The 19,131-nt window shown below is 42.6% G+C and overlaps 1 protein-coding gene across 1 annotated transcript; it reads right to left on the reverse strand.

The window, feature by feature from the left end:
* Positions 1 to 2,901: 2,901 nt before the first annotated feature.
* LOC133480075 (calcium homeostasis modulator protein 5-like) lies at positions 2,902 to 7,499 on the reverse strand. The gene is made up of 2 exons (XM_061777735.1): positions 6,626 to 7,499; positions 2,902 to 4,008 (listed from the first exon to the last, which is right to left on the reverse strand). Exons 1-2 carry the CDS (start codon positions 7,166 to 7,168, stop codon positions 3,619 to 3,621), a joined length of 933 nt encoding a protein of 310 aa, XP_061633719.1. The 5' UTR covers positions 7,169 to 7,499; the 3' UTR covers positions 2,902 to 3,618.
* Positions 7,500 to 19,131: the final 11,632 nt, after the last annotated feature.

Raw genomic sequence — 19,131 nt, forward strand, 5'->3', positions numbered from 1 at the left:
TATATGTTCAAAGCAAAGACAAAGATTAGGCTCTATATAGAGGAAAATCAAGTTATATCTTTCCATGATTTGGTAGAAAATGGGCAATTACAAAATAAATGAAAAATATTTTCAGGGGATTCTTCTTCTTCCTCTTGAGCTGATATGTGTGTCTTTGTTTTATTTCTCTGTATCTCCCCCCCAAGATCCAAATCTGTGCAGCGACCTATATAAAAGTGATCTCTCTGCCTTTTTTCTTTTTTTTTCTTTTTTTTTTTTACCAATCTCCCCTTTAAAATAAATTGAAAAAAGTATTACTGAAAATTCTGTGATTGGCTGGCGTCCAGTTCAGGTGTATCCCGCCTCTCGTCCGAAGATAGCTGGGATAGGCTCCAGCACACCCGCGACCCTAGTGAGGATAGGCGGAACGGAAGATGAATGAATGAATGAATTACTGAAAATGTATAAAATATTTTTTAATGACTTGATTTCAAAACTAGTTATCCATGAATTTGTTGTAACTATGCAATAATATTTGGGGATCATACATTTGTATCAGTTCATAGTAAGGATGTTCAATGCCACTTGTTTTCGGACTGATACCAATACAAGTATTCACTCCTAAGTTCTCACTGATACCAATACGACTAGTACTTTTGTCATGAGTGTGTGTTCCGGTTTTTGTCTTCCCCCTGTTTCATACACACCTGCTCCTGAGAGCATCTTCACCACCTGTGCCTCGTTCACCCTAATTACCCCTTGCATTTAACCTCGTGTCTCATTCTTTCTCACCGCCAGTTCATTGTACCTTGTCGTCACGTTCCAGCATTCCTTGTTTCCACGTCAAAGACTCACAGTAAGACTAGACCCTGTTCCGATTATCGATCTCGCCTTTTTGCCTCACGTTTTTGGATACTGTTGCCTTTTTTGGATTGCCTGCCTGTGTACCGACCTCTGCCCGTATATTAAACCTCTCTTTTTGAAACTGTCCATTTGTTTTGGAGTCGTGCATTTTTAGGTCCTATCCTCCGTTCCTTTCATGACAGAACGAACTGGCCATAACATGGACTCAGACCCGGTGCACAAAGCCCTTCAAGCGCAGGGTTAACGCCTCTCGAAGCAGGATGAGCAGCTTGCAGCCCTCCACATTCATCTAGAGGGACTGTCAAGGCATCAGGACAATATGATGAGAGAGGTGGCCTCGCAGTTTGAACTTCTTATGAAAATGATTCAAGAGACGGAACCAGTTGGCACCACACCCGATGCCACCACGGTACCAACATTTCCATGTGAAGCAGTCACCATGCAGCCACCTGCCACCTCCGCTGCTGTCTGCCCACAGCTCTCTCGACCGGAGAGGTTCTCTGGAGAGTCATTAAGCCGTTCATCACTCAGTCCGAACTCCACTTTGAGCTGCAGGCAGCTGCCTTCCCCACCGAGGGGGCAAAAATCGCTTTCGTTATTTCCCACCTGACTGGTCGTGCGGAGGCGTGGACTACTGCTGAATGGAGCCGCAATTCCGCCGCATGTCATTCGTGGGCTTTTTTCGCAAATACTTTTTTTTGTGTGTGTGTGTGTGTGTGTGTGTGTGTGTGTGTGTGTGTCTTTAGTATCTGTGGCTGGTATCAGCAGCCTTCGCAAGTACCCTCTACCTTGAAATGAGGTTGTTATCGGCCCGATGCCGACACCTGGTATCGGTACTCTCCCATCCCTAGTTCAGTCATAATTTACCTCTGAGGTAAACTATACCTTCGATGTGGCCCACCACAAAAAATGAATTTGACACCCCTGCTCTGACCTAACTCTATTGGATGTTTCCGTCCTGAGACTACACAACATTGAAGCTGTCATTGCAGATCAGAGCCTTCCATATTCCCCACCCTATCCATTCCAAACCATAAAAATTATCATGTAAACACTTTAATTATTAATAGTCCTTCTGTCCATTTCACTGCTGTGACTAGATTTTGCAAAAGCCGCTCCTTTGACCCGCTTGTGTAAATTTGCACATGATCCCTGTTTATTCTCCCCATACTCATAAATTTAACTTAAAATATATTTCTTACTACCCTTGACAGCATTTTCCAGTCTATTATTTTAGGTTCCAGCATCAACACTGGCACCAAAGCCCATACCTGTACTACTGTTGAACATTTGTCAACAGGTTGCATACCCATTTCTCTTAATTGTAACCCTCTGGTCGGACCAATGAAAACTTAATGATCTTTGGAGATTTTTTTTTTAAATTGCAAAAAATCACATCATAAAATAAATACCTATGGGGGCCAAATGTAATATATTGATATCAACAAATTAAACGTCATGTTACTACAATGTACATGCATTGTCTTTACGTCGACCTCCCCAAAATGGCCACCACTTAGCGCGCTGGCGTATCTACTTCATTTGTATGCATAAAACAATTGAAACGGCGCCATAAAGTGACAGTTGTAACTGAAAAGCTTGCTTCGGTATTCTTAACCTCTTTTGGCCAAAGAAATGGTTTTGTCTCCCTCCCTTCTTCCTCATATGAAATATGAATTTAGGAAACATGCCTAATTTCAGAGTCAGATGGGAAAGGCGCCAGCACACCCGTGACCCTGCACGCTAAGTGACAAGTTTATGATTTGCTGCCGTCATGTAAATACTTTTGTCTTTACCGGCGCTCACGTTAACGCTTCGGCAAGTTGAAGCTGCTTGCCTGGTCGCTCGCTTGGATGAGATGGAACCGCCGCCTCAATAAGGGTCCATTTCAGCAAGACGAAAAACACAGGATTTAAAGTATTCTTTAAATCTTGATCTTTTGGTCATTTTGATGAAAGCATGTCAAAGGCATGTTAAGACAGACACTTGGGGAGAGTTTGAAATTGTTAAAAAAATAAAAATAAAAGCATATTTCATTTAATCCAGGAAAAGCTTACAGACTTGTACACCTTTTTTATTGGTGGAAAAACAGACAGGGTCAGTGAGGTCCTACTGTTCTCTCACTGTAGAAATGGACACACACTCAAAGTTTATTTAAACGATGCAAATGTGCGTTTTAACAGCTGTAACAATTCATTGGCTCAGCTTCTTTAGCTTTTAACCATGTCAGTTAGCAAATGTATTTAACAAATGCATTATTGAGTTGTAAAAATTGACTTTGGGACTCCCAAGAACAAAACAAAAAAAAGTTACTGTACGTTGTTTACACAAAAGAAACATTTTCCTGCATCTATTCACACAGATGTACCAATGCATGTTTAACTGTCACACTACCATGTTAAAGATGGTGTGTTCGTTTTACATATACAAGTTTAAGTGCATGTTTTTATACAGAGATCATGCAATTTTTTTCAACACTCAAATGTATCCACCATTATCAAAGTGTTGCATTCAAACTCGGAAAGTACTTAGACTTGTCAGTAGATATACCAAAACCACAGTATTGTCAGTCATATAATAAGTGAATATTATTTGCAACTTATTAAGTTTTTTTAATGTTATTTACATACGTATGTGCAGATCCAATGTATGGCCTTTGTAGAATTAATAGAAAGCCTTAACAGTAACAAGGCAGTGAAATAGAGTGGTTGAGCCCTTCAATGGTTCTGTAATAGTCTCCCCAGTCTGCTGTTTTAGTCACACACACAAAAATGTCTATTTCATTTCAATTCCATGCTCCAAGTCCATGACAGGTCTCTTCTCTGGAGCAAAGTCCCTGTCTGCTTTCTCCACGTAACGTTGCAAGGTACTGTAATATTGTTCGCTCCTTGAGAAAGTGTAGAGTGCTGAGATCTGCTCCCAGGCCTTGTGGTTGGGGAAAGGGATTGGAACGGGATCCTTGTTCTCAAAGAAACTTTGTAGGTTTCTTTCAGCCAGTTTGGAGGCATACTTCAGAGTGTAGGCATCGAAGTGCTCCTTTTCTTGCTCCACATAACGTTTCCAGAATGTGAGCTGCAGGAAGCTAACTTTGGAACGACAGTTAGTGTAGCAGGTTCCAAGAAGCCCAAATGTAGCTGCGATGATGATAATGCACCAACCCAGAATCTGCAGACACAAACAATACAAAATGATGTTCAACACTCTAACTATAATACCACATACCTGTGACATTTTGATAAATTACTCAATCTTGATGATTAGAAGAATATTGACATCAAAGACTGGAAATGAGTTTTTCCTATGATTGTTCATCATTGTATTCATCCATCCATTCTCAACACCACTTATTCTGTTCACGGTCACAGGGCGCTGGAGGCTATCCAACCATTCGCATTCACATTCACACCTGTATATTCACCTTTATCCACAGCTTCACCAAAACTGAATGGGTTCTTTAATGTGCTGTAATTGCATTTTTTGTAATCATTCTGCGTAATCCCACCAGCAGCCTTTTTTGGTTTTACTATTTCACAGTGACTGCTGTGAAAAAGGTAACTGATTTAACAACGGAGCACGGCCGACTGGTAAGCACGTCTGCATCACAATTCTGAGGTCCCTTGTTAACATCTGACCTTCCTGTGTGGAGGTTGCATATTCTCCCTGTGCCTGCATGGAGTTTCTCTCTCATTCCAAAAACACGCTTGGTAGGTTAATTGCACTCTAGATTGCCTAAAGTCTGCTGGGATATGCACCAGCACACCTCCGACCCTAGTGGGGAAAAGCCGTTCAGAGAATAGATGGATGCATGGATAAAAGAAGATGTGGCCCAAAACTCACGCAGTGACATACATCAGTGGATTGGTTTTCATTAAGGAATAATAATAATTATATATGACCCAATCCGAGCCTGGAGACTTTTAATTTATTTAACCCCAAGTCAGCAATATATACTTGAGTTTGAGAGGTTGAAAGGCACATGACCAAGTATGGGGTGTCTCCCAAAAATAAATGAAGTTAAATCTTGGACAGTTTTCTTTCTGCCATATTGCGGACTCAAAGTTAGGGAATAACAAATTAAGGGGATTGCATATTTAACTTTTAACATTTGCAAATTTGCTGCAATGGCTGGCGGCCAGTTCATGGTGTACGCCGCCTGCACAATCCTATTCAAACATTTGTCTTCTTGTTCTTCGACTGGACATGCAATCAGAAAATTATTCATCTGATTACCCATCTGGTGCCATCATCCTGGCATAAGATACTTAATACCTACTTTCTCCTGATATATTCATGTTTCCATGACTGTATACACCAACATTGTGGAATTGCATGAATAAAGCAAACATTTCAGTGTTTTGAGTATAATGATGGTGGAAAAGCGCTAAAATGATAACAGTTTCCTTTGTTTACCCATGCAGGCAAGGTAATTGAGAACAATTTCTGATTTACCATGCCAACCTGGAGGTAATTTTGGGTTCAATGTCTTGCCCAAAGACACTTCCGCATTGGAAAGTTGGAGCTGGGATTTGAACCGTCAACTCAGTCTGAAGAGAACCTGCTCTACAAACTGAGGCACAGCTGTATTTGTGTGCATACCAGGTGAAACAGTGAATGACTGGTTAACACATCTGCCTCACAGTTCTGAGGACCGGGGTTCAAATCCCGGCCCCGCCTGTGTGGAGTTTGCATGTTCTCCCGGTGCCTGCGTCGGTTTTCTCCGGGTACTCCAGTGTCCTCCCAGGTCCCAAAAACATGCATGCTAGGTTGATTGAAGTCTCTAAATGGCCCGTAGGTGTGAATGTGAGTGCGAATGGTTGTTTGTTTATCTGTGCCCTGCGATTGGCTGGCGACAAGTTCAGGGCGTACCCCGCCTCTCGCTCGTAGATACCTGGGATAGGCTCCAGCACGCCCGTGACCCTAGTGAGAATAAGCGGTACAGAAAATGGATGGATAGATGGAGTGCATACCAATTTCCCTTTAGTTAAATATCAATTATAATGGACACCCTAATATTTGCATCACCTAGGGGCTGGGGCCAACTACAAGTAGTAAATATCCGCGAATAATTCATACTCATTATAATTGACATGAAAAAAAATCATTTAAAAAAAATGCGGATAAGCAGGGGATCGCGTCAAAAAAAAAAAAAACATGAAAAAGTGGGTCAGCGCGAAAATAAGCATGGGGTTCCTCAAATAACGGGAAAAAGGTTTCCCCCTCTCCCCCCAAAGAATTTGCAAACAGGTGAATCAGCAATTGCCAAACCGCGAATACATGGGGGTCCACTGTACTGTACAACAAATATCAACAATTTCATGGTTGACCAGGTAGGCTACCACAATTAACTGACAAATAGCCCTGCTGCCTCGCAGCAAGAATATTCTGGGTTTGAATCGATTTCAAGTGAGTTTGTTTGTTACCCCTGTGTTTGTGTGGATTCACTGTCCCTACCACAGCCCAAAAGCATGTAGTACATGTATGTTAGGGGTTCATTGAATACGGCCTGCAAGTGTAAATTAGAGCGTGAATGACTGTGAATAGCCTGTGATCAGTTCAAGGTGTACCCTGCCTCTCATCCCAATCAAGAGCCAGATTACTGTTACTGTTCATAACAAAGCTGTAGAGAACAGCATAGTGGCAGGTGTAACAAGAGCCAACATTTCTAAGTTACAACTCGGGGCTTGTTTCTGTAGAACGGCTCCAGCACCATGGAAAATATAATGCACACATACTACACATTACAAATGATGTGTAAATAGAAGAAGTCACAAAATTCCCTTACCTGAGATTGGGCCCTGAACATCAGCAGCAGATCCATGCGCTCCTCATCAGATAACTTGGACCTGCCACAGGGAACTCTGGCTAGCTCCTCCCGACACTTCATGGTCTTGTTTTTACAGAACAGATCCACCACCAGGTTTTCGTCGAGACCACTGACAGCGCACTCATAAAAAGTGCCATTGAGCAGGGCCACAGAGAGCCACATTATAGGAGCCACACAAGCTCCTGTAAAGATGCTCATTAACACTCTGAAGCATCCAAAGCATCTTCCACGGGGACAAAGCTTCATGGGATTGAGGCAGCACCCAGTGTAAAGCCTCCACAACCTGGCACTGAAGAACAGACCCAAGACCAGAAGCACAGCCGCGGGTCCAAGCAGAAATGTGACCCCATAGGCAAAGTTCTGGTCATGGTTGCAGGGACACTGAAAGGAGACCATGGAGAAGACTCGCTCCCCGCCTATCGTCAGGAGAGCCATAAAACTGTAGCCAATTGTGGCTTTCTGGTTCATGAAGAAACGTAGGACTGTCTGGAATTTATCCATGGTACCAGTAGGGGATTTAGATGCGCTCCACAAGTAATAAGCCAGAAAACAAGAGACAGCAGAATGAAAAAGTGGAAAAATCTGCAGGCATTTGCTCGGTCTTGTCTTGTTACAGCTGAAGACAAAAACAGCGCCCCTCCCTTTGGTTTGTGCTCTTCCCTTCAAACTCCTCCCTCATTCCCTTGGCTATTCCAACCCACTCATTGCTTTTTCATTCACCCAAATCTACTCTTTTTCAAAAGGGGAGTCATAAAATAACTAACAGTAAAAAAGAAGCTGGAGTAACATGTTAAAAATTAATACATTTCCCTTTGTCTGTTTTTGTCTGTATTCTTCAGCTGCAACTGTGCCATGAAAATCCTGCATATCCTGTTTTGCTGATTACCACCCTGAGTCTCTTGACAGTAATGCAGGCTTGGAAGCGTAGCCTCTCTTTTACAGTAATGCCCTGATCTCATTTAAAGGTCAACACATGGAAACCACTCAATCCGACCAGTCTAACCTTTTATTTCGTCTTCCAATTCTTTGCTTTTATTTCTTTTAAAAGTACCACAGTTGTTTCCGTCACATGTTATCATGCACATACAGTATAGTTGTGTATATACCCACAAAATTACAGCAAAAATTACAAACCATCATATGGGTCATTTTCACATATTTTAATCAATAATGGTAAAGGCACCTATAAAAAAAATAAAATTTTTAATGCCATCTTGGTTTTATATGGCTTAAAGTATATGGCTACACTTAAAGTTCCATTTGCAAAAAGTTGTCGATGATTTAGTAAAGCCAATCCTTATTGACAGAGCAAATGATCATGGCCCATTGAACTACGCTTATTTTGATAACGGTAAAGACATCAACAGCTTCATAAAAATCGTGTCAGTTGGACAATTCATGTGTGTTGTCCTTCAAACTATATGGATACAAGTGCATAAATCATCCTAACTATTCATTAAACCCATTACACTCTTGTCTTTATTCTATCGTAATAACAAAGACATGCAATAGTGCCAACACTTTCACAAAAGACAGCTTGTGACAAAGAAGGACTGTTTGTAAAAAAAAAAAAAAGGAACTGTGAAGACACTAAGTTGAATTTGCGTTATTTTTCATGGAAAAGGCATATTAAGCAATAGGAGAAAAATCCTATAAATCTCCCAAAAATAATTAGCATATTCAGAAAATATGTTGCAAATCATGAAACTTCATTTCGAACGCTTAATGGTAAAGACATTTTGGCATTAAAATTTTGAAAAATATTACTTTATAATATTTTTGTCTTAAAAGTCATTATAATCTCTTGATAGATAACAACTGCCAATAATGCAAATACTTATATATCTGTAAAACGAATTGATGATTTTCAAAAGCAAATTCAGTGGGCCATGTCTTTACCATAATTGATCAAATTTTATGAAAATGACCGGCATCATGATGAAAGCACATTTTTGGACAAGGCATGCAAGGAGGCGAAACTTGCAAACAACAAATCATGCAGCATGACACCACTTCTTCTATTGAATGTTTTCATACAGAACATACCATTGTTACAGAAACACAGCCAGTCACCATCAACAGCTCAGCAGAATGAAGACGGAATTGCATCCATTCAGTGGTCTGTCTGTTCCAGCCTCACAAGACTGACTACTCAGACTAAGTGGCTTTTAAAAGGTTGCTAATGTGAAATACCAGAAACACATAAGAAATGCATTATCATCTCGCTACAGTACTTCTTCTGGCACACTCATTAGAATTACACCAATTAAGTCAGTTGGTTCAGAAAGGATCACAAATACAGTACTTGTTTAGACTTTGATTTATTTTTTTGTTTTTATTTGAAAGTAGATTGCACAATTTACTGTTACTATTAACTATCATTTTGATTTGCATCTCAGTAACTTCCCACTGAAAATACCACCACCCATTACTTCATCTCAGGATTTATCTGTTCACAACGCAGTACAGTTCAGTGCAATTGAGTGTGTCACATTTCCGTTGTCAGAATAATTAAATGGACTGTATTGCTTTTTTGTCTTCTTTCAGTAACATTTGTGTGTCTTGGTGGTCATGAATTTATTCACCAGTCATCTCAATAATGAGATTTATAATTAAACACTTCACTGTGATTCCAGCTCACCGACGACCCTAATAAGGACAAGCGGTATAGAAAATACATTGATGGATGGTTGACACTTTAACAGCAATAAAATATTTGTTCTTTTAACAACAAACTTCAAGCTACAGAATTTCAATAACTAAGAAAACCCAAAAGATTGGTTTAGTGCACTTAATAGAATGCTATAAATGTTAATGGTGGTGATCTCTGGAATTGATTCACGTCCGCCCGTTTTGACATAACAGTGATAGGTGACCAACAGTAAAGTACACACTGGGATGCAGATTGATCACTCCATCATTCTTTTATTTTTTATATTTTTTTACTGGCCATCATTTGCACAAGACAACTATAGTTTATTGTTACATTAACAGTAGCTACCATGCAAAAGGCTTTCCTGCTTGATAGACCGTTTTCACAGTCATCATTGAGAAGAGTAACTAACTAGTAGGAAAGAGATCATTAGTTCATCTTTTATTTCCAGGTGTTTACATTTGGATTGGATACACATCCATCCATTTTCCGTACTGCTTATCCTCACTTTTTTTTTTTTACGTTTTATTTCTATCACAGCATTACAAAACTATACATAACAACAACGGAAATCAGCCAAAATTAATTTAATAAACTATTGCAAAATCTTTGTTTATTGCTGGGAAAGGCTCCAACATACCCACAACCCTAGTGAGGATAGGTTGTGTAGAAAATGGATGGATGGATGGATTTATATGGTTTCACAGTCATAACAGCACTCTGAGAAACCAACATGGCCCCGCAAACACAAATGAGATTGTCACCCCTGCCTCGAACTGGAATTTGCAGTAAAAGATTATTCATTCATTCATTCATCTTCCGTTCCGCTTATCCTCACTAGGGTCGCGGGCGTGCTGGAGCCTATACCAGCTATCGTCGGGCGAGAGGCGGGGTAGACCCGAAATGGACGCAAGCCAATCACAGGGCACATATTAAACAAACAACCATTCGCACTCACGGGCTATTTTAGAGTCCTCAAGCAACATGCCATGCATGTTTTTGGGATGTGGGAGGAAACCGGAGTAGCCGGAGAAAACCCACCCAGGCACGAGGAGAACATGCAAACTCCACACAGGCGAGGCCGGGATTTGAAACCAGGTCCTCTGAACTGTGAGGCGGATGTGCTAACCAGTCGCCCACTGTGCCGCCCAGGAAAATATAAAAAAATTGTACCAAAGATTGTACCATTTACTGATGCTGCTACCCACAGCCAATAAACTAATCAATTTCGAACAGGAACAAACGATTTATGCTGCCAGCCATGTACAGGAAGTGGTTGGCTGTGTTAGGTTACATTTCCTATGTGAAATCACTGAGGCATTTCGATTGAGCATCATGTAAACCTCAGACTTTATTTTCACAATTGTATGACTTTTTTATAATCTGTATTCATTTTCCCTTACTGACCTAAACAAGCCTCTTATAAACATATTAAATAGTTTGGCAAGCGTAAGTTTAAAATGGACTGCCCAGCTTATATAACTCCTTACAGCCCCATTCCAACTTCAGCCACAAAATTAAGAACAGCTGGATTGTCTGAAGGTGACTCATCTGATTTGACTGAGGCCATTCTCATCATCCCAGTCTCCACGTACTTGTGCAGTGTGCTGTAGTAGTAGTCTTTCGTGCTGAACTTGTAGAGTGTGGAGATTTTCTCCCAGTCTTTGTTGGAGGGAGTGATTACATGTTGGGACATTGTCTGTTTGAAGAAGCTTTCCAGGTTTCTCTGTGCTAGTTCCTTGGCATGCGTCACAGTGTAGGAGTCCATGAGGTTGCTCTCCTCTTGAGAATAAACCCTCCAGAACTTGAGCTGCAGGTAGCTGACGGGCGAGGTGAACCGAGCCAGACAGGTTGGACAACATGACAGAGGCAATCAACAGCCAACCAAGGATCTGTAATCACTGATACACAATATAGAGAACAAGAGGCAATTGCAATTGACTGTCAGGCACATGGTATTGTTCTATAGACATCATGGTTACTTCAAATAACTTCATAGAAAATAGTAGTAATTTGTATGTATATTATTAGCATTATTGTTTTTATACTATATTTGCAGTATTATACAGTATTTTTAAATTTGATGTATTTTCCATGCACTTTGAAGGTACTTACAAAACAGATTTTAAATGCCATTACTTTTAGTAGCTACCACAGCTGATGGAAAATTGATGAAAAATCTATTATATTCCAATCCTAACTTTGTAATTAAAATAGTTAAAAGTAGTTAGAGTGAGTGAGTGAGTGAGTGAGTCATTTAGTCAGTGAGTCAGTGAGTCAGTGAGTCAGTTAGTCAGTGAGTTAGTGAGTTTAAATTTAAAGCGTCCTCAATGTAGTGAAGAAATAGCACATTGCAAAACTTCTCACAGTGTATTCAGTTGGGAAGATAAGGGATTACAGACCATGGTGAAACTTTTCCAGGGGCACAAAAGTATTTGGGATGTTGGCATAAGTATAAGTGTAATCATTTTGAGTACTATGCTAGTACTAGGCACAATGATAGTAAAGACCTCTAAATCAAAGTGTGGGAAATCAGAACGTAAGTGGAGAAAAACTAAACTCCAAATTGACTATGACCTCTACAGACAAAGTGTTTGTAATTTTAACCAAGAGTTAGTCAGGGCTGGACAGCAACCCTTTTCTGAAGTCATCAGTAAGAACTTAAACAATACTCGCACTCTGCTGAGGTGGACAAGTTAAGCAAATAAATGCAATGAATTTGTTTGTTATTTTAGTGAAAAAAATACAATGCATCAGGTTAAATATTAGCACAAATCAGAAAAATGATAAAAATGATACTACATCTGAAGCCACCCAGGAAAACTCTATGACCATGTCAGAATTTGATACAGTTGACCAAAAAACTGTAGCGAAAACGGTTCAACAGCTGAAACCATCAATGAGCTGTCTTGACGCAATACCATCTGACTTTTTCAAAGCTATTGCGAAGTCTGTGCTAGCTGATTTGGAGCAAATAATCAATTGCTCACTTCAGTCAGGCGAGTTTCCTAAAGCTCTTAAAGTAGCTGCCATTAAGCCTCTGCTAAAAAATAGAGCGTTGGAAGTTTCCATGTTAGCAAGCTATAGACCCATCTCAAATCACCCTTTCAAATGCAAGATTGTTGAGAAAGTTATTTTTAATCAACTCAGCAATTTCTTGAACTTAAATGGACTTTTTGACAAATTTCAATTAGGGTTCCGAACTCATCACAGTACAGAATCTGCTCTTATCAAAGTGTTAAATGATATAAGGTTGACTACTGACTCGGGAAAGGTGTCAATTCTGGTCTTGTTGGACCTCAGTGCGGCTTTTGATACGGTAGATCATAATATACTGCTGAACAGGTGGGTAGGACAAAATGGACAGTCCTTAAATGGTTCAGGTCCTACCTGGAGGAAAGGAGTTATTTTGTAACCATTGGAAGTGCTCAATCTCATCGAATGGCAATGACCTATGGGGTCCCTCAAAGGTCAGTTCTTGGACCCCTCCTCTTCAGCCTGTATATGCAACCCTTGGGTCAAATTCTTCAGAACTTTAATTTTGACTATCATAGCAATGCAGATGACACACAGTTATATCAAGCAGTGTCTCCAGATGACTACAGTTCAATTGAGGTGTTGTGTCACTGTCTAAAGCAGATAAATGTCTGAATGAGCCAAGATTTTCTTCAATTAAACCACAACAAAAGGGAGATAATTGTTTTTGGCAATAAAGAAAAGAGTATTGCTGTTAGTAAATACCTGGAGTCACTTTTTTTAAAAACCAAAGACCAAGTCCGAAACCTTGATGTTCTGACTTTCAACAGATATCAAATCAATTACTAAAACTGCCTTCTACCATCTGAAGAACATATCAGAATCAGAATCATCTTCATTTGCCAAGTATGTCCAAAAAACACACAAGGAATTGTCTCCGGTAGTTGGAGCCACTCTCGTACGACAACAGACAGTCAATTGACAGAACACTTTTGAGACATAAAGACATTGACAAAAAAAAAACAACAACTTTTTTTTCATCCAGAGTGAAGGTGTCAGGGCTGCTGTTTCAGCACCCTGAGTCCAGCCCCTGTGTGTGTGTGTGCGTGTGTGTGTGTGTTTGTGCGCGTGTGTGTGAGACTGTGTACATGCACGCGCATGTGTGTGTGTGTCCTGAGTGCTTTGCAGGGTTGACATGTTGGAGTCTAGCAGCTGCACCTTGTCATTCTAATTACACCTGACTGCTCTTAAGACGTAGTGGTACACTTGCCTGACTTTGGTGCAGGCAGCGTGGGTTCAGTTTCCACTCAATGACGGTGTGAATGTGAACGTGAGTGCGAATGGTTGTCCGTGTCTATATGTGTCCTGTAACTGACTGGCAACCAGTTCAGGGTGTAGTCCGCCTTTCGCCCGAAGTCAGCTGGGATAGGCTCCAGTGTCCCGCGACCCTAACCAGGATAAGCGGTGTTGTCTTAAGACGCTGTGGGACTCAGACTCACTGCCAGACTATCAACGCTCTACGTCGAGTTCGTAGCCTAGCCACCTTGCTTATCTTTTGGCTTCCTGAAGACCTTGTGAGTTACCTCTACCTAATTCTTGTTCTTTGTCCCCAGTCTGCCATCTGCCCTTGGTCCCTGTCAACCAGTGCTCACCTCTTGCGTTCCACCGGCAACACGGACTCCTACCCTGCCTCGTTGGAACCCTGCCCATCCCGGATTTTGTTCTCGGCGTTCCTTTGTTCGCTTCCAACTTGCAAAAAAACGTTATTCACAAACTCACTTCCCTGTCCTCTCTGCATCTGGGTCCAATTTGCAACCTGAATCCTGACAGAAGGCTTGCATGTGTCAAGCAGACCAGGAGAAGCTCATCCATGCTTTTATCTCAAGTAGAGTTGTCTATTGTAATGGTCTACTGGGCTCCCTAAAAAGAGCATTAAACAGCTACAGCTCATTCAGAATGCTGCAGCTCGGGTTCTGACCAGAACAAAGAGGTCAGAGCATATTACTCCAATTATTAGTATTTACACTGGCTTCCAGTCATCTTTAGAATAGATTTTAATGTTCTGCTACTGATGTATAAATCCCTAAACGGTTTAGGTCCTGAATACATGAATGAAATGCTAATAGAATATAAACCCAGTAGGGCTCTGAGATCGACAGACTCAGGTCAAATAGTGGACCACAGAGTCCAAAGCAAACATGGTGAAGCAGCATTTTAGCCATTATGTTGCACACAAATGGAATAAGTTGCCAACAGAAGCGACATCAGCCCCAGGTGTGCATGTTTTTAAGTCCAGGTTAAAAAATCTTCTTTTTCGCCATGCTTTTTAGAGCATTTCCACTTTTAAATTATATTTCTTGCACTGTACACTGTTTTAATTGTATTTTATTTTTTCTCTTTGTTTTAAATGTTTATCAGTGGTGTATTTCTTTGTTTTTAAATGCACATTGAGTTACCTTGTGTATGAAATGCGCTTTATAAATAAATTTGCTTTGCTTTGCTAATGAGGAAAAAAAAATAACTTAAAATGATTTTAGCAAATTGCTGCAATATAACAATGACAAATTTAAGGGGGTCTGAAAACTTGCCATACCAGCTGTCATCAGGCAGGAGGCGGGGTACACCCTGAACTGGTTGCCAGCCAATCGCAGGGCACATAGAAACCAACAACCATTTGCACTCACAGTCATGCCTATGGGCAATTTCTCCAATTAATGCATGTTTTTGGGATGTGGGAGGAAACCGGAGTGCCCGGAGAAAACCCACGCAGGCACGGGGAGAACATGCAAACTCCACACAGGCGGGGCCGGGGATTGAACCCGGGTCCTCAGAAGTGTGAGGCTGACGCTCTAACCAGTCGGCCACCGTGCCGCCCTGTATCAACTTGTCTTTCAATAAATAAAATAGACACGATAGTGTTTCCGGACAAACAAACATGGTGAAGCAGCATTGAGCTATTATGCTGCACACAAAAGGAATAAGTTGCCAACAGAAGTGACGTCAGCTCAAAGTGTGCATGTTTTTAAGTCCAGGTTAAAAACTCTTCTTTTTTCCCATGTTTTTTAGAGCATTTCCACTTTTAAATGATATTTCTTGCACTGTATGCTGTTTTAATTGTATTTTTATTTTATTATTTTTTTCCCTATTTGTTTTAAATTTGTTTCATCCATCCATCCATCCATTTTCTGAGCCGCTTATCCTCACAAAGGTCGCGGGAGTGCTGGAGCCTATCCCAGCCATCTTTGGGCAGGAGGCGGGGTACACCGCGAACTGGTTGCCAGCCAATCACAGGGCACATAGAAACAAACAACCATTCGCACTCACATTCACACCTACGGGCAATTTAGAGTCTTCAATGAACCTACCATGCATGTTTTTGGGATGCGGGAGGAAACCGGAGTGCCCGGAGAAAACCCACGCAGGCACGGGGAGAACATGCAAACTCCACACAGGCGGGGCTGGGATTTGAACCCTGGTCCCCAGAAGTGTGAGGCAGACGGTTGGAGTCCCTTCTGCCACTCCCACTGTCTTCTCTCGGCCGTCCAGCCACCAATAACTCCAATCGATCTCTCCCGGTTCCCCGAAGAATATCACGACCTCTCCCTGGTATTCAGTAAGGACCTTGCCATCCTCCCCCATCTCAAGCCTTCGAACAGCGGAAGGAGCTTTTCACCAGCGCCCCAATCCTGAGACACCCCGACGCCTCCCTCCAGTTTGTTGTGGAGGTTGACACTTCTGACACTGGAGCTGGAGCCGTCCTTTCCCAGCAGGACCACGAATCCCAAAAATTACATCTCTGTGCCTTCTTTTCCCGTCGCCTTTCCCCATCCGAATGGAATTACGTCGTGGGAAATTGTGAGCTGCTGGCCATCGTCCTATCGTGACAATATACTTACTAAGGAATAAAACCTCTGCCTCATGATGAACACAGTATAACTACAATAAATCTCCAGGGGTTGTTGATGTCAAGGCCAGTGGCTCCAGACTTTAGGATCAAGGATGATTTTTATCCAAATAATAAAATACATGGTTGTATTTACAAATAAACTATTTTAATACTTTCGAGCGCCTAAAAATGGATGCATTCCTCTTCATTAAACTCTCCACTTCAATGACACGATTGTTTGATTTCAAATCCATTGCGGTGTTGTATAAAGGCAAATTGTCATTGTCTAAGTACTTCTGGACCTAATTGTATTGACTTGGTGCATGTCTAGTATTGTTTTTTTTTTATTATTATTATTATTTGCAGGGAATATACAGTGGGAGGAAAAAAGTATGTGACCACTTTGGAATTTCTTGAATTTCTGCATAAATTGGTCATAAAATGTGGTCTGATCTTCATCTAAATCACAAGGATAATCAGTCTGCTTCGACTAATACCAGACAAACAATTTTATGTTTTCATATTTTTATAGAAAATAACGTAACTATTCACAGGACAAGGAGGAAAAAGTAAATGAACACCTGGATTTAAGAACTGCTCCTTTGGCAGCAATAACCTCAACGAAACATTTCCTGTTGTTGTCGAATAAACATGCGCAACGAATCGGATGAATTTCGGAACATTCCTCTTTACAAAACAGTTCGGCAAGATTCCTGGGATATCTGGTGTGAATAGTTCTCTTGAGGTCATGCCACAGCATCTCAATTTCTGTAATTTTCCTGTAAATCTACAGCTGACACCCGAGAGTTTTTTGTTTTGTTTTACTTTATTGAGCATTCTGCGCTCTACTCCTACAGTCATCTTTACAGAACAACCTCTCCTTGGAAGATAAGCTGAACTTTCCCCTTTTATAGACATCAATCCATTCATCCATCCATTGTCTTCCGCTTATCTGACGTTGGGTCGCGGGGGCAGCAGCCTCAGCAGGGAAGCCCAGACTTCCCTCTCACCAGCCACTTTCTCTAGCTCTCGCGAGGGGATCCCAAGGCGTTCCCAGGCAAGCCGAGAGACATAGTCTCTCCAGCGTGTCCTGGGTCGTCCCCGGGTTCTCCTCCAGGTGGGTCACCTCACCAGGGAGGTGTCCAGGAGGCATCCTAAAGAGATGTCCGAGCCACCTCATCTGGCTCCTGTCATTGAGCAACGGCTCTCCTCTGAGCCCCTCCCGGATGACCGAGCTTCTCACCTTATCTCTAAGGGAGAGCCCGGACACCCTGCAGAGGAAACTCATTTCGGCCACTTGTATCTGGGATCTTGTTCTTTCGGTCCCACAGCTCGTGACCATAGGTGAGGGTAGGAATGTAGATCGACCGGGAAATTGAGAGCTTCGCCTTTCGGCTTAGCTCCTTCTTCACCACAACATACCGATACGAAGTCCCCATCACTGCAGATGCTCCACCGATCCGCCTGTCGATCTCCCCTTCCATTCTTCCTTCACTCTGGAACAAGACCCCAAGATATTTGAACTCCTCCACGTGGGGAAGGATCTCACCCCCGACCTGCAGACGGCACGCCACCCTTTTCCGACTAAGGACCATGGTCTCAGATTTAGAGGTGCTGATTCTCATCCCACCCGCTTCACACTTGGCTGCGAACCACTCAAATGAGAGTTGACGATCATGCCCTGATGAAGCCAACAGAACCACATCATCTGCAAAAAGCAGAGATGCAATACTGAGGCCACCAAACCGGACCCCTTCTATGCCTCGGCTGCACCTAGAAATTCTGTCAATAAAAGTTATGAACAGAATCGGTGACAAAGAGCAGCCTTGGCGGAGTCCAATCCTCACTGGAAACGAGTCCAACTGACTGCCGGCAATGCGTAGCAAACTCTGACACCGGTCGTAAAGGGACCGAACACCCCGTATCAGGTGGTTCGGTACCCCATACTCCCGAAGCACCCCCCACAGGACTCCACGAGGGACACGGTTGAACGCCTTCTCCAAGTCCATAAAACACATAGACTGGTTGGGCGAACTCCCATGCACCCTCGAGGACCCTACTGAGGGTGAAGAGCTGATCCACTGTTCCACGGCCAGGACGAAAACCACACTGCTCCTCCTGAATCTGAGATTTGACTTCCCGACGGACCCTCCTCTCCAGCACCCCTGAATAGACCTTACCAGGGAGGCTGAGGAGTGTGATCCCGCTGAAGTTGGAATACACCTGCCGGTCCCGCTTCTTAAAAAGGGGGACACCGCCCCAGTCTGCCAATCCATAGGCACTGTCCCCGATGTCCACGCGATGTTACAGAGGTGTGTCAACCAGGACATCCTACAACATCCAGAGACTTGAGGAACTGCGGGCGAATCTCGTCCACCCTTGCCTACGAGGAGCTTTTTAACCACCTCTGTGATCTCAACCCCAGAGATAGGAGAGCCCAGACTGTGCTTCCTCATGGTAAGGCGTGTCGGTGGAATTGAGGAGGTCTTCGAAGTATTCTCCCCAATGATTCACAACGTCCCGAGTCGAGGTCAGCAGCGCCCCATCCCCATTACACACAGTGTTGATGCTGCACTGCTTCCCCCTCCTGAGACGCCGGATGGTGGACCAGAATTTCCTCGAAGCCGTCCGGAAGTCGTTCTCCATGTCCTCACCGAACTCCTCCCACGCTGGTACCCATCAGCTGCCTCAGGAGTCCCACAGTCCAAAAAGGCCTGATAGGACTCCTTCTTCAGCTTGACGGCATCCCTCACCGCTGGTGTCCACCAACGGGTTCGGGGATTGCCGCCACGACAGTCACCGACTACCTTACGGCCACAGCTCCGGTCGGCCGCCCTGGCAACAGAGGCGCGGAACATGGTCCACTCGGACTCAATGTCCCCTGCCTCCCCAAGTATGTGGGTGAAGTTCTGCCGGAGGTGGGAGTTGAAACTCCTTCTGACAAGGGAT

This window comes from Phyllopteryx taeniolatus, chromosome 6 (assembly GCF_024500385.1).
Source record: "Phyllopteryx taeniolatus isolate TA_2022b chromosome 6, UOR_Ptae_1.2, whole genome shotgun sequence".
Lineage (NCBI taxonomy): Eukaryota > Metazoa > Chordata > Actinopteri > Syngnathiformes > Syngnathidae > Phyllopteryx > Phyllopteryx taeniolatus.